The sequence below is a fragment of the Pangasianodon hypophthalmus genome, chromosome 6 (genome assembly GCF_027358585.1).
Source record: "Pangasianodon hypophthalmus isolate fPanHyp1 chromosome 6, fPanHyp1.pri, whole genome shotgun sequence".
Lineage (NCBI taxonomy): Eukaryota > Metazoa > Chordata > Actinopteri > Siluriformes > Pangasiidae > Pangasianodon > Pangasianodon hypophthalmus.
The window spans coordinates 10,479,854-10,490,783 of record NC_069715.1 but is presented as its reverse complement, the minus strand read 5'-3'; the positions used below and the strand labels follow the sequence as shown (position 1 = coordinate 10,490,783).

At 36.7% G+C, this 10,930-nt stretch overlaps 2 protein-coding genes across 5 annotated transcripts; both read right to left on the bottom strand.

The window, feature by feature from the left end:
• Positions 1-99: 99 nt before the first annotated feature.
• Positions 100-3,521, bottom strand: dusp3b (dual specificity phosphatase 3b). 3 transcript variants are annotated; one of them, XM_026927609.3, is made up of 4 exons: positions 3,215-3,521; positions 2,691-2,923; positions 2,477-2,583; positions 100-1,044 (listed from the first exon to the last, which is right to left on the bottom strand). In XM_026927609.3, the coding sequence occupies exons 1-4, from the start codon at positions 3,334-3,336 to the stop codon at positions 967-969; spliced, it is 540 nt and encodes a 179-aa protein (XP_026783410.1). In that variant the 5' UTR covers positions 3,337-3,521; the 3' UTR covers positions 100-966. The 3 variants fall into 3 exon arrangements, with proteins under 3 accessions (XP_026783410.1, XP_053090934.1, XP_026783409.1); XM_053234959.1 differs by having other exon boundaries at positions 2,358-2,583; positions 3,215-3,520; XM_026927608.3 differs by having other exon boundaries at positions 2,374-2,583; positions 3,215-3,520.
• Positions 3,522-5,363: 1,842 nt separating this feature from the next.
• LOC113534443 (pro-adrenomedullin-like) lies at positions 5,364-10,462 on the bottom strand. Of its 2 annotated transcripts, none has more exons than XM_026927250.3 (4): positions 10,336-10,462; positions 8,509-8,618; positions 8,283-8,402; positions 5,364-7,653 (listed from the first exon to the last, which is right to left on the bottom strand). In XM_026927250.3, exons 2-4 carry the CDS (start codon positions 8,604-8,606, stop codon positions 7,422-7,424), a joined length of 450 nt encoding a protein of 149 aa, XP_026783051.1. In that variant the 5' UTR covers positions 8,607-8,618; positions 10,336-10,462; the 3' UTR covers positions 5,364-7,421. The 2 variants fall into 2 exon arrangements, with proteins under 2 accessions (XP_026783051.1, XP_034161153.1); XM_034305262.2 differs by lacking the exon at positions 10,336-10,462 and adding an exon at positions 8,983-9,265.
• Between the last annotated feature and the right edge of the window lie 468 nt (positions 10,463-10,930).

The following is a 10,930-nucleotide window of genomic DNA, read 5'->3' as shown; positions in this document are numbered from 1 at the left end:
TATATATATATATATATATATATATATATATATATATATATATATATATATATATAATATATATATATATATATATATATATATATATATATATATATATATATATATCCCAGCTAGTAGTAGTAGCAGCAGCAGTACAAAAACATTTTAGATTCCAAACATTAGTTTTCCAGCACAAAATGAAATGTTACAGAAAAAAATTTTGTATGTCAATTTGTATGTAAGTAAGCAGCATATTAAGTAAAAGAAAAAAGACCATTTTTCAGACAAAAAAAAAAAAAAAAAAAAACATAATGGAGGCTGCTGGGTTTTGCTGCAAAAATAAGAAGCAAGTGTGACAGTCAAAGTCTCCAGAAGAGCTGTGGCTGCTTCTGCAAGATACTCAGTAACACTTACAGCTCATTTCCTTATAAAACTGCACACATTGTACCTGAGACTACTATTTGTTAAAGCAAAGGGTCATCACACTTAATACTGACTGTTTCATTTATTACTGTTTACTGCTCTTTATTGTATTTTTTAATGTAGAAACATTTAATTTAATTATTTTTCAAGGCATCTTTGCTCTAGAGCATTCTTTGCATGTGCCTAAAACCTTTGCACAGTACTATGTGTGTATATATATATAGGTATATAGGTAGGTGCCAAGTGTTCAATATGTAAAAAATTTGTCCTCCACTTGCCCTCTCTGTGGCTTACTGTACATAGACACTACTCTTTGCTCTTTTAAGCACTAAAACATAAATATAGTACAGTGAACACCTCAAAAAAAATCCTACTAACATAAAGAAACAAATATATTTACCCTCTGTGTAAGGATATCAGGACTTTTTATATGACCCAGCTAACAGGAATCAATTAAATGTGTTTTTTTTATTTTCCACTTTGAGAAACTGGGTGTGTTACATGCAAAGCTTGTAATATAATGCGTTAATCAGTGTGAGAAGCTCAGTGCAGTCATGCCACCTAGGTCATGTGTCTCTGTGTATCTCCCTCTTCTCTCCATAGGCTCTGAAAGCCAGCAGTGATGTGGATCCTGATCTCCTGCAGAGAAAGTGAGAGAGAAACAGTGCAGCTCTGGGTACTATGATCTGCTACTCCAGTACGTACAGTCCCTCTGACACACACCCACAAAGCATAGTCCAGTGGACTGCTTACAGCCTCTATCTTTTTAATACGTGAAAGATCACAATGAAGTCGTTTCATTATAATGTGATATACCATGCTGCTTTTCTGATCATTCTTTATCTAAGGTCATCTGTAACAAAGTTTTAAAAATGTATTAATGGCCATTGTAATTACTACAGGATGTAGATGATAATGACATGTAGTATTAATAGTAGGATTGATACACATTTTTATTTGCTGTTTTTATTGTCATATATTGTTTACTTGGTGTTATAGCTGCATTTGCATTAAAGGCAAACATGGGAGAAATGGTACACCATTTATGAATTAATTCAACCTCAAAAAGACTGTTTTAAAATTCTAATAACTGCTAGGTGTCACACAATAGACAATACAGAGTATGCAGAACATATTATGGAGAATATTATATGCTGGGAATGTTGGAGTAAGATTGTAATGTTTTGGTTAAACAATTACATTCACTATTTTGGTGACAGTTGTTATTAGATTAATAATATCCAATCCAGAAATTGTTGATTAATTTTCAGTTTAGTGCAGAAAGAATTTACTTACAGAAATTACAAAAGAAGCTTTTGTACTAACAAGTGCACAAGGGTTAAACACTAAGGGTTAAAGCGCTCCAGTTGACATCAGAGCAACAGAGAGCAATGGTCCCCTGTCTATTCTATAAAGTTCAAACAACCATGATGTCTTTTTTTTTTTTAAATATAGCTGCATTATTTATGTACTATTTGCACTACACACACACACACACACACACACACACACACTCAAGTCTATAGACTCTTACTTCATTTACTTTATTTATTAATCCCCAACTGCAAAAATTTCTACATAAGGCAAATTTTATTGTTAATTTTAATGTATAAATCATACCAGATCACACTGGTCACATGTGCAACATGTTAAGTGCAATATCTTAGCTACTTTACTATCTTAACTGAACAGATCTGATCCTTTATGTTAATATTAATATTTTAATATTTATCCTTTTACATATATGTTATCCCTTACTCCTTTTATTTTTTTTGTTATGCACCATTAGGAGAGATACTCAATTCCGTTGTACCCTGTGCAATGACAATAAAGAATCTATCTATCTATCTATCTATCTATGGATCTACACAAGACATGTACTTTATTTACAGGAAATGTTGTAATTTTAATGGCAAGTGCCAGTTATTGCCAATACATTGGGACCACATTACCTTGAAAATGATTTACCTTCTCTGCTTTATAACTTGCCCTCATTTTCCAGTCTGTCATTGAGTTGACAGAGCTGGTACAGAAAACCATCATTAGGTCCGATCTCCCGCTTCTCTCTCACCGTAGCCAAAGCGGCTCGTACATCCAGCTTGTGTCTCAACATCAGGTAAGCAACGACGACTGTTGCTGAGCGACTGTAACCCTTCTGGCAGTGCACATACACCTTCCCTAGAAATAAACAGACCTTTATTTTGCATCTCTAGGAACCTTATGAGGAAATGCATACCTACTATTAATATATTAATAACACTGATTATGTTCCACTGAGACTTTACCTCTGTCTCCTTTATATGCCAGGGCCTGTGCTATGAAGTCTGCACACTCTTCAAAGTATATGCTGAGATTAAAATAGTCTATGTCATTGGCTGGTATTCCATGGTAAATAATGTCTGTACCCACATAATATTCTGCACCTGTCTTCACATGCATGTACGAGTCTCCTTCTGCAGCATTAAGAACGTGGGTCACTCTCAGTTGTTGCAAGAGTTTCACATTTCTGGCCACAGACCTGCAATACAGTGGATACAGCAAGTGATACTACTCTTCCATGTGACTAGCTATAAATAGCTCAGGTCTTGTTCTATCAGTGTTTTTTTTTTTTCATATATGTTTTATCCTTTTTTTCATATATGTTCATACAATTAGAATTGTAGTACAGAATTGTACTTCTGCAGCCAAAAGTAATTGTTTGCCTTAGGGTATGTCATCTGTGTATATGGTACAATTGGTGTAGCAGTGTTGGCATAAAAGACAGCAAAGGGACCAGTAACTCAGAGCATTTAAGTTTAGCAAGACATACTCATTTCCAAGCAGAATCCTGGGGTAGACTTCATTGAAATCCCTAGATGGCATGCTGAAGTGGCCATTTTCGTCTGACAAAAGGTCATTGAGCTGCTGCACAGACACTCCAAAGTCGGTCATATTCAACTGAAGATCCCTAAGTATTACAAATTACATTCCTTGTCTATGGAGGTTGAAGACTGAAGGATTCTTTACATTTTCATTTTTCTAGCACGGAGCTTGTGAACCTTGTTTATCCAGTTCTTCTTTATTCCACCGACTGAAATGCCAGTCTCTTCAACCACTAGATGTCAGAAGATCCTCTTGTATTTTTGTAAGTAATTACAGTATACTATGGGTCCATGACAATTCTGAGGTTTCCTGTCCAGCTTTAAACTCACACACACACATTTATACATATATTATATATATCATCGTCATTATTTTATTGTTAAATTTGAAAACCTGATGAGTATGAGTAGATTTTTAAAATAGTTTTAATAATAAATTTTAATAATTCTTTAAGTAATTGAATAAAGCTGTTAAATTTAAGATTATTAAACTCTTACACTATACATTGTACACTGTAATTACTGTATGATTGATGTTTTTTTTATTATTATTACCATTTTTGTTTGGGGTATTTTTTTATTATTATTACTATTTTTATTATTATTTTGTTTCCTTATTATTTTTACTATTATTGTTAATTTTATCATTGTTGATCTATCTACTTTTTGCTGTTAATTTTTAAATAAAAGTTGGGTCCCTGGAGGACTAGTGGTTAGGTATTGGTGCTCTCACTGCTGCAGCCTAGGTTCGATTCCTGGCCAGGGAATATATTCTATAAGTTTTGTCCTTTTGCCCCAAGAACATTAAAGGTATCGGAGTGTGTGTGTGTGTATTCTTGTATTGTTCAATTTTGGGGAAGTTTTGTCCTTTTGTCCCCAACACATTGAAGGTATCGGAGTGTGTGTGTGTGTGTGTGTGTGCGCATAAAAGTAAATAAAGCTGATAAGCTTTGGTTGTTGCATTTCCAGGTGTTCCTGGGGAGAAATGTCACTTTTTATTGCCATGTGTGTCCTTCTGAGGCACAAGGAGACCTGTAGAGCCCTGGTGTGATGAGCTGTGGGAGGTCTACTTAACCTTCATATTCTTCTTTTTCTAAAACATGACCATGTGCTTGGCTGTTTGAACACAAGGTGTCTACCTGGGACTGGAAGGTGGTGATTAGGTAAAGCAGAAAATGACCCTCAGTCTACAGACAGGCCGGACAACCTGCCCATGCAGTACAGGTGTATCTGACAGAGTCTTGTCTTAAGTAAGATTTGTTTTACTATCCACTGTATTTTACTTATATAATCGTCAGACACTCATGAGTACACACACCTCACTAACAGAAACATTTCACTCCTTTTATGCATGTTTTATGCAACATTAGCGACAATATTTGTAACCATCCACTAACCAACATTAACCATTCTCATGAAGTACAATGGAGAATGTTCATCGATGATGATACTGCTGAGGAAGCAAATCTACCAAGGATTAGAGTAGTGCTGGGAGGTATACCAGAGTTAAAGTGAAAGTGTCACCATATGGAGATCTTGATAATCCTAACAATGGCAATTAGAAACAGCCCAGGCAAGTGACAAATTGAACTGCTTAAATAATTAATAGCGACTTACATGTAGTTTAAAAGAGTTCTATTAACTATAAACAGCACTTGTAGCAGGGGGGCGTGGTTGCAGATGGAGCGGAGGCGGAGCGAACCAGGAGGTAACATGTGATGATTGTCACCTGTGTGTGGTCACAGTGAGTTTACTTAAGTGTGTTGTGTTTGTCCTTGTAGAGAATGCTGTGAGTCAGAGAGAGACGGAGCTGACGCAAACACAACACACTCGCCTTGAACTTGAGCCTAGCAGGCTATGAGCAGCTTAGAGTTTTTGGTAATGATTTTATTGGTGTGACGTAAATGGTGCACGCTGAAAAGTGCTCAGGGGTGAAAGAAAAATAAATGAAGCACGACGCTCCATCAAAAGTTGCTCCATCAAAAGTCCTCCTTCCCACACACACACACACACACACACACACACACACACACACACACACAAATGAGGTTCTATAGCAGGATAAAAAGATACTTCATTTCATTCATTTCTGTGCTTTCTTGAACTGGTTTAGTAAGTATAAGTATAACATTCAGTTATCTGTAATGACCATCAGATTATTATAAACATGCATTACACATCATGTATATGATCACATAAAGTTCATCAGTCTAATGAGATTTACACTCCTTCACAAAATTTGGATTTTAACTGACTCCAAAGTGAATGTTGTTACAGTAGGCTGAAATATTGCCCATGTGCTCTTTACATTATGGACACACTGCAAAATATAGCATAAATCATGTATTTTGTTGTTTTTCTAGCTTGAAACCATGACTGTGCCATGCAAAAATGAGCTTCTTTTTATTTCAAATAGCCACTATTCGCAAGGCCTTCGTCTGGTGTAAAGGCCACTTTGATTAACATGAAAGCGTGTTGGACACTGTGCTGCTGCTGTCTGCCTTAAACTACAAGGTGTCCCAAAAGTCTCCATACATAGGGGATGTTCGTGGACGTCCACTTCTTGGTTGGTCTGCGACACTTCCAGTCTTTTTTATGAATTTGTTGATAAGTTTGGCAACAGCGTCGTGTGTGATGTGCTTGCCATGTTTCAAGTCCATTGCAACCTAATGATGGCTTCCCAATCCAGCCATGAGAATGATTTCAATACATACTTGCTTATCAAAGCCATTCTTAAAGGCTATCTGTAAAAATATACATAATATAAATTAAGTATGAAAAATTTTGGAGGACATTTTGCTAAAAAGTGTTAATTTCCCCTATGAATGGAGACTTTTGGGACACATCTAGGCTTATCAGCGGGCCTTGACCTAATGATTTACAGCCTTATCATTGACAACTACAGGTTTCAGAAAAACAGACCCCTTTTTCTCTTACTTTGCTTACAAGTTCTTTTTTTATTGACAAAGAAGCAAAAGAAATACAAGTCTCTTAAAGTTTGTGTCTGCAATTTCTGATAATAAAAATGAAAACGATGACTTGTTTTTTTCCGTTTCTCATACCTAGATTTTGAAACAACAATCAAATAATTATTTCTGTTGTATTTTTACATTTCTGTTGCTGACACGAATATAAAATGGCCAACCAGTACATGGACTGTGAAGTAGGTTTATTTTAGAAGGCAGATTAAGATTTCTTGGAAGATTTTCAGGCTAAGAAAGAGTCATTTTATCCATTTTAGGTAAAAATGGAATGGAGTCGTTTGGGAGTCAAAAGAGTTGGCTCCTACTGGTGAGCTGAGCCAAATGATCTGACTCACTGAAAAGAGCCAGAATTAGTCTGGCTCATTAATTATTTATACTTTTAATGTGTATAAATCAAATTAGTTTGGGTCTAGTAAAAATTCTGACCAATCAGAGGGCCCTCATCATTCAATCAAGTCCTGACTCTTATGCCTCTTCTTAATGCCAGTTAATATTTATCTTCAGAAAGGGTATATTAGTAGCTTTTTTTCTATACAGGAGAGGATATTTTGAATAAACATTAAATTATGATGTATTAGGTCGCGGTAAATAATGGCATTGTGAAATTAAGCGTAACCTATATACTGGTCTCATGCACCCTATAATAAGGACAATGCATCATCTTATTTCAGTTGATGAATGTTTTTAGCCAGTATTTAAGTTTCTCTGTCCTCTTTCCTCTTGCCAGAAAACACAGGTACTAGTAGAGTCCTGGATAAACCCATTGCTTTTCCAGAGGTATGTAGACGTGATATGCCCTGCGCTGGGGGAGAGGCAAGAGCCTTGCCTGATCCCAGAGCTATGTAGGAATGAAAAATATCTTAAATTAATGGAGAACTGCTCAAGCATATTTCATATCTTTTATCTTAAACCAACACCCTTGTTATCTCGATTGAACCCCTGTTTCTCTTTCTTACAAGACAGAACTGCCTGGCCCATTTTACCCAAACACCCATTCTCTCCAGATGACCTGAGTCCTTGTCTTTAGTCTGTCTTATAAAAATATGGAGATGGAAGTTTCGGTTGCTGGGACATGGTAGGAGCTGTTCCCCATTTTTGTTCTTGCAGAGAGCTCCATAAAATTCAGCAGATTTTTCAGCAAACGGAGGCAATATAAGAAAAAGCCTAAAGGCTAAGTCAGTTTTTGAGGTGAGTCATGTCTCAGATGGCAATCCCCATGGGTTGGAGCAGTGGAGCGTTGAAGAAGGGAACGCCTCCGTCTCCGGCCGTAGCCACAGGGACTGATCTTATGTAGGGGGGCATTATTCATCTTATTACTGAGCTGGCTGATGCGGTAGGCCAGATCATGTACTGAGCAGGTAAGGAGGTTACAGCCTCTTTTCCCCCTTCCGCTCAGATGATCGCTGCAAAAAGCAAGCAAGACAGAAAGAAAAAAGGAAATTATCCTACTTTATGCTCTCCTAGAACATTCAGAAAGGGCATTTTAATCCTCTGAGCCTGCACCACTGTTATTTATCATACTGTTGTATGCATATCTTGCAGTGGAATTACAAGAACATATTTGAATGTTTGGTGTGTCCTGTTACTGATGAAAAAATGAATCAGCAAAGACTTTGCAATGTATTTTGATTGTGTGGAGTTTGCAATGAGAGGTATTTGTTTTGTAGTTTCTACTTCAAAAAATACTGAAAGCAGGGTTGTGGCCAAATTGCAGCCCCAACACTGACCTCAAATCATTTCTCAGACTGTCTGTTACTCCTATTCAATTCATGCATAACTTCATAAGCCACATCTAGCGTTTGCTAGCTTGTTTTGTATTAAATCATCATTGTATCATAATAGGAACTTATTGTTTCCAACTACTGTATATAGCTACAATGAAACCCATTAATGTTATAATGTGGCCATTCATTTTGCACCATTTTGAAAATCAGATATTCTTTAAATGCGTACTTGTTGTATACGTTTTATTAGGTGGTGCCATCCCATTGCCAAAACCCAGATATGCTACTGGGGGAGAGAGAAAGCCTACCTGCTCTGTGATAAAGGTGTCCCCATATTCCTGTTCTCTTGCTGAGCGAGGAGTTCAACTGAATCTTGTATACTCCTCTTAGGCACACCGAGATCCCTCTCCTGCAGTGCCACATTCATTCTGGCACACAACGACCAGCACAAACATATCAGCATCAGAATTGCAAACGTGTAATTTCAAAAGGAGAGACAGATTTTTTTTAAAACGTGCTGATGCTCAGACATACTTCTTTTCTCTGTCAGAATTAGAAGGAAATGTTGCACAAGGCACAAAAGCAACCAGTAAACACCAAATCAGAATACTCCTGAAGAAGACCGTCTTCATTTTGACTTTAACCTGTAGAAAGAGTTCAGTTCATTGTGGTAGTTTATGAAACATTTAATAATGCATTTCTGTAGAAATTGAAAAGTTGCCTAAAACAAATAAGACAGACAAGTCTAAGCCACACTCATCCCTAATCTGCATTAGTCAATGTATGAAAAAATGTGTAACATTCAGGCAGATGTTATTGGTGTTATAGTGAGGCAAGCATTCTCTTGGAGGTGTGCTGCTTTACTGGGAGTCAATAAGTGCTGCCTCATACATGATGATAATCAGACTGCTGACAGCTGGATGTCTTTCCAACACAAACCTATTTTAGCCTTGACCTCTATGGAATATGATGATAATCATGTCTGAGTAGCATTGCAAGGGTACATACCTGAGAAGGTTTGCTCCTGAGCAAGAATTAAGATCTGTACTCCTGACTTCAACACTGATTGGATGGTCTAGAGAAATAGGAATTCCCAAATAATCTCCTGTGTGTGTGTGTGTGTGTTAAAGAATGAAACAGCTGTGTCACTATCAATGATCCAGGGAGCCTTTTATACTTTACAGAGGGTGGGACAAGGCGGGAGTTAGGATGAGTGACATTCAGCCACAACCTTATATGCCCTGTCTTGTGCAGACAAAGGAATGATTTTCGAGCAACATTAACAATAACTGCCCATTAACACTCTCAAGACATTTGTTATAATCCATTTTTATGGTATATTTTCTTCCATACAGTGAGCAGGTCATAATGTTTGTGGCTATGGTCTAAATTATTGTTTCATATACTGTGTATTCCAGACATACTGTATATACCTGAACTGCAATATTTCATAAATCCTTAATATCTTAATAATCTTAATAATCTTACCGGTAGTAAATTGGGGTAATGATTTAACACCTGCAGTTCAGCTGCCTAGACATTTTGCTAGTGTAGTGTGATTTTATCCAGAAAAAAATAATCTGACATGCTATGGTGTTACTATGTTTTTCATTTCTAACCAATTTGATTTGATTATTCATTGATATACTAAATATATTAAGGTTTTTTTTTTTTTTTTTTATATTGACACTTTCAGTAGGTAGGTACGTTCATTCTGTCATCTTCTCTAAGGTCTGCAATGCTTCAGAAGTTTCGGACACAAGGAAGGGAATTATTTAAATAAAACTTATAAAAAATAAGGCCACAGATTCAATTTGACTATGCTTTGAATTTGCTGCACTGATATTTTAGGGTTCATACTTTCAGCAAGATTCTTTTTGATGCTTGCTGTTGCTCGTAAGATTTCAGTCTAGGGTTCAGATGCAGTGTTCCAGTACACTGGCTTTAGTGACCTCTTCCGACACATTGCAGTGGAATTGCAAATATGCTTCACTTTGAGAGTTGGTGACTATGGTAACATCACGTTAGGCACCTCACAAGTCCCTGGAAATACTGCAATCAATTGATCAAATGGTTTGTACGTGCTGAGAGTGTTGCTTGATTCTCTGAGGCATTAAACAATACCCACAAATGATTTTAAACAACCTCCAAAATCATTTTTTCACATTAAGGTCCATAAACTGAAATGAATTTATCCTTACAAAGATGCATCTCTGAAGACATATATTACAACATCCCTTGCTGGAATAAACAGGTAGCTGCTGGTTGAAGTATGTGACCTACTATGGCTAGTCTCACTTCTGAGAAGCTGAGTTGTGTGGTGCACAGAGACTTATGTGTGTAAACAGGGTGTATACTCACCGTGTTTGTCTGCTGAATGATGTGAGTGTTTGGATCCAGTAGGATGTAGAGTTCCTGGTCTAGTCTGCCTTATGGATCTAAGTAATGGAATTTAATGAGGTAGCGTTAGATCATGTGACAGATTGAATTCACTTGTTTAGTGCTTGTGCTCAGACTGGTAGACTTCAGCATGTTTTATCATCACTGAGTGATATTAGCGTTTAGGGATAAAAGCCAAGACCATGGTAAAGAGTACGCAAGCATTGCTCTTCCAATCATACATTAGTCATTTTCCCGCTATTACCGCCATCATTATTCTGAAGAATGTTGTTTTTAATATGTCATGTTCTTACATGAATAACGTCAGTGGGATGTTAGATGTTTTTAAAAATGTGGAGAGTTCACAGTAAAGTTGGTCCAGTAATTTGTGCTGGAATTCAGCCATCATGTCCTCGGGGCTTACAAACACAAACTGAGAAATCACTTAAGATTAATTCATTGCATGTTTTTGTGTGGGTAAATTTAATCTAGTCCACTAATGCTTTATTTATTCACAGTATCCATAGTTATTCACAGTGTTTGCTTGGTGTAATGGTATTTTAAAAAACAGAAGGGC